Raw genomic sequence first — 4894 nt, forward strand, 5'->3', positions numbered from 1 at the left:
GGCAGGCCCTGGGGGGGGGATGGCGGGGATACGACGCCCCCCGGGAGGGCGGCAAGGTGGCACGGGGGCCGGGCGGTGAGACCCTCTCGCTGGCCTACTGGCCCGAGTGCTCGGACACGGAGGTGCCCCCGCTGGACTTGGGCTGGACCGACAAGACCTTCTACCGGGGCATCAGCCGGGTGGCCCTCTTCACGCACCCCCGCAAGGAGGAGGGCGCGCCCCACCTGAAGGAGGTGGTGCGGGAGATGATCCAGCAGGCGCAGAAGGTAGGGCCCGGCCGCCACACGAAGCGGGTGCCCTCGATGGGCCACCCCTGCCCGCCTTCGCACCTGGGCCGAGGGCACCTGGGCAGAGGGCCCAGGTGGGGGGGCGTGTGGGGTGGAAGGGAGGCGAGAGCTCTCCGCAGCCAGGCTTTCCTCGCTGGCCCCCTCCAAAGCGGGAGGAGCGCGTTGGCCCTCCAGGTGGTCAGCGTCCACCAGGCAGGGCTCTCCCTGCGGCTCGTTGCCGGTCACGTTATGGTTTGCCAAAGCTGATGCCCAGGATGGGGTTAAACCCCTGCACCCCCTCAAATTGGGGTTTTATACCCGTGTTTTGCTTTTCATGATTCACTGGCTGAGGGGGAGACAGGTTGTGATGCTGTGCCAGCCACCCCTCCTGTACGTGCAGGTATCCCCAGTTAAACACAGGGCAGCAAGTTTGTTTATGGGGTGGTGGTTTTGGGGTTTATTTTTTGTGGTCTCAACACCATCCAGCCTGGACTGCAAGCAGCCAGAGTCCAGACAATATGCGGCCGCTCCTCCTGTTTATCTTTGGCTGGAGAGGACTGTTAGTGGTGACAGGGCACCTCTGGCAAGAAAATAAACCAGCCGTGACACTACAAGAGCTTGCGTTGAATAGGTAGGGGGCAATGACGCGTTTTTTTCTAGGTCTGGGTGAAGTTTCCAGGGAAGACCACTCAGGAAATTATCCCCTTCAGAGCTGACATCCCTCCTGGGGAAAGGGGATAACAGCATAAGACACTTCATTCCTGCTCTTAGTTTTGCTGCTTTCTGTTTTTTCTGCTTTCTAATTCAGCAGTTATTTCCCCCTCCACCCGCTCCCCCCCTCAGCACACACTATATGCACAATCTTTGCAGACTTGTTAAAACCAAATCTGTTGGGAAACACAGAAAACTTTCCAGAGAGGCATCAATCCAGCGGGTGATCTCCTCAGCTCCCTGCTCGCAGAAATATGTGCACACCCTGTAATCCTGCTCAGCAACTGGTGCGATCAGTCGTTTAGAAGAGCCAGAAGCTGTAAAATGCTTATGCTCCGATTTAGTGCAACTTCACATCCTCTTTGTGCTGCTGTAAATGCCTCTACAGGCTGTGCAAGGACTGGGAAACTTTGCTCTTTTCGATAGCTGTGCCTGGCACCTAAAAGTAATTAATTCCTTTGTAGATTTTTATTTTTTCACTGTCTGGACGAACTATGCCCCTCCCAGCCCAAAGGTGGTTTCATGTTTAACAGCCATTTGAGTGTTTAATGGTCCTTTTCCTAGATAACTATGCCTATTGTGTTCAGCTAAGCTGGCCCTGGCAAAAAAAATCTCCAGGTAGCAGCTTTTCATTCAGCAGATGAGAGTAGGTTTTGGTTGTTTTGGGTTTTTTTTTGAGCAGGGGGTCTAAACAGATACTAGTAATATGTGGCACATGTCTGTGGGTGGCTTATCATCAGTGTTTTACAAACATATGTTAATTAAGCTGCCTTGCTGCAATGAGATTGGCAAGTTAATGCTTGCCAATCTGTAAATACCTATGAAGAGCTAGGCACGCCTATGGGCCCTATAGATAAGTTGTTATCCATAGGATAGGTAGAATGGGGAAAACCTCTTGCAGGGATAGACACTCTTGCTCTGACTGGCTGTATTCGGGAACGCTCCTAGGTAATCTCGACAGATCACCAGCTGTGGCAGGGGTTTGGGAAGACTAACGTACCAACAGTGGGATTGCCCCCCTCACATTTTGCTGGCTTGGAAGTGCCATCTGCAAGGCAGCTCATCTGCTTTTCATACAGGACTGCAGTTTTCATGGGTTTAGTCCACAGTCTTGCAAAGAAGCCTGAACTGACCCAGGGCCCCAAAGCCTGGAGGGAACCATCCCTTCATATTGCAAGGCCAGTACTAACAATTAATGGTCTGTCCAGGACGTGGTGTTATCTCTGCAGTCATTGGACTCCTTGCAAACGGACGGGATGGAAAGGAAACAAATTCACACTTCCGCTATCTATTCTTGATCAATTCCCTATGTGGATGTTCTTACTTCAAATTAATATTATCTGGCATCCTTACTCCTAAATAACTACATTCATACCACAGTGTGTGGAGGGGAGAGGGAGCATAACAGGCCTGAATTAATGCATGAACTCTTCATGCCTTTAATTATAATCTGCCTTTATATGAAGTTGCTGAGGAATAAAGTGGCACAAGTTCACTGTATTTTAATTTTCAGAGGTTCTAGTAACATTCCCTGCATCATGCTGCTTTGTGCTGGGAAGCGAGAACCAAGGTAGGACCTGAAATCGAGTTCTGCCTAGCAGAAGTTATCGAGGGACTTACTATTAGTTTATAATGTAGCTTCACCATAGTTCACCTGTATCAGGAACCTACACATTAATGATGAACATAAACACAATGTTAGCTCTTTTTTTTTCTTTTTCTAACAAAGAAAAGCTTGTGTAAGCACTGTTGACAGGAGCCTGATGGAGCAGATGTGTTGGTTGTTGTTGGCCATACAAGCAAAGACTCAGCAAACACAGTAGGGGACATTTACTGTGGTATCGCTTTCCCAAAAGCAATTTCTTCAAGGGCATTTTTTCAAAGGAAAGAGGTCTCTGGTGACAGTTGTTCCCCCTTCCATAGGGGGCTCCTGCAACTTGAGCTGCACTTCTTCTGAACTTCAAGTGAAGAAAATCCTACTGTTCAATCCAGTCTTCAGCTCCGTTCACACCTGTATGTGCCATCCCCAGCACAGCTTGGCTCGTCACTGTGACCCCAGCGCTTGGGAAATTAAAATTTAGGCAACTCTATTCCCAGCATACTGTCAGCGTGAGAGCTCTGACCTGGCAAGTTGATGTTTCCCAGTGGGACTAGGAAAACAGTAGTTTCCTTCGTTCATAGCCTCTCAAATGTTGGGGAGAATAACTCTTTCAGGCAGAAAAGTGAATTGATATTTCTAATGGTGTAAAAGATTCAGAAAGGGAGAGAAAGACAAAACATGTAAGATCAGCATTAAAGTTGCCCATAACCTTCTTGGTTTTGTTTTTACTCATCCTATGAATGTTCAGGCTTGTCTGTCACAACAGTGCAACCTTTTGTTTTTATGTAAAATCTATGCCTGGAAAGAGGAATTAGTTTTATACCAGAAAAAATGTACATGTGAAGAGGGGGAACAATCACTTTGCCTCCAAATCTTGAACACACACTCCAGTCCCTTCCTGACAAATATGAGGTGTTTATGTTTGAGCTTCGTAAGATATTCCTCGCAAAGCCAGCCCTGAGAGCAGACTTCTCACAGGGAATTGGGAAAAAAGGAAAATAAAATTCTTGTTGTCTGCACTATGCACCATGGCTGAGGATTCAGGCCCCGATTCTTCTGCACATTCATTCTTCCATTACTCACCTTCTGATTAAGTGTTAGAGCTGTGTTTTTCACTCTTCTTTTTCAATCTATTTTCAGCGTTCTTTGAGTGAATCCTTACAGAGGCAATGAAAGTTTCACAATACAGAAGAGAAACTAGGTATTTGGCTTTGGCATTCCTCAGGCTGTTGAAATAAGCCATCTTCCCCTAGAAGAAGGAGAACTCTCAAAGACATTTATTAAGTTCCTTCCAAAGTGCAGCACGAGCCAAGCCAGAAAATTACAAGATTATTGGTAGTGCTTGGGCATGTACATCCCTGTACTTTTGTCTCCCCTATATCATCCTCCTCCATATTCTGCTTCAGTGCTTTCCTTTATTTTGCACCGGTGTGATGGGCATCCCTTTCAGTTCCTAATATTTTATTCAGTTGTCTGTCTACTGTCTTCTTGTTTCCAGATTATTGCAGTGGTCATGGATGTATTTACAGACCGGGACATCTTTCGTGATATTGTTGATGCAGCATATAAGCGCTGGATCCCAGTCTATATAATCCTGGATGAGGAGGGTGTGAAGCTCTTCCTGGAAATGTGCAGATGCCTTGACCTCAGCGACTTGCAGATCCGGGTAAGATATTCAATACTGAACCATTATCTCCTGCAGGTCAGTGGCCTTTTTCCGTTGTGATGGATCTTGGAACTCACTTGTACAGGCAAACACATCTCTTACAAGTCACATCACAGCACTTAGACAGGGGTTGATGGAACACAGAGGGATAAGAGAGTGGCTTGCTAATACAGAAGGAAAGAGAAAGGAAGGATTTGGAGTTTCTGCCTTTCACCTGAGACAGGGGTCTATGTACTTTCTTGGCTTTTGTGACCTAAAAATTCCTGTTTGGGAAGAAAATTGTCTGAGGAAATTCCTGTGGGTCTCCTATGCAAGGATTCAAACTAGAGCTCTGGATCCCAGTTATAGCACACATATACTCTGTGAAATCAAGACTTTCCTATCCAGCAGTGATTATCTGGGAGTGAATGAGCTTGTAGTCCTCCTTTGCCTGAGAACATCAGAGTATGCCTTCTTATAGTGCATGCAATACAGCAGAGTAGTCAGCCTACCTTGGCTGGCAGAAGCAGCCTCAGTAGGATCTCATTCATAGAATCATAGAATCGTTTAGGTTTCTTTTAAGTCTCCAGGTATGGTGACTCAACCACTTCCCTGAGCAGCCTGTTCAATGCTTGACAACCCTTTTGGTGAAGAAATTTTTCCTAATATCCA

General features: G+C 47.0%; 1 protein-coding gene across 1 annotated transcript in view; it reads left to right on the forward strand.

Annotated features, from left to right (window-relative positions):
• Nucleotides 1–4894, forward strand: part of FAM83F (family with sequence similarity 83 member F) — a 25348-nt gene that overhangs the window by 4791 nt on the left and 15663 nt on the right. Inside the window, exons 3-4 of the mRNA XM_019474812.1 lie at nt 6–266; nt 4076–4243. Coding sequence (XP_019330357.1) covers nt 6–266; nt 4076–4243 — 429 coding nt within the window. The remainder of the gene's footprint in view (nt 1–5; nt 267–4075; nt 4244–4894) is intronic.

The sequence above is a fragment of the Aptenodytes forsteri genome, unplaced genomic scaffold (assembly GCF_000699145.1).
Source record: "Aptenodytes forsteri isolate BGI_AS27 unplaced genomic scaffold, ASM69914v1 Scaffold284, whole genome shotgun sequence".
Classification (NCBI taxonomy): domain Eukaryota; kingdom Metazoa; phylum Chordata; class Aves; order Sphenisciformes; family Spheniscidae; genus Aptenodytes; species Aptenodytes forsteri.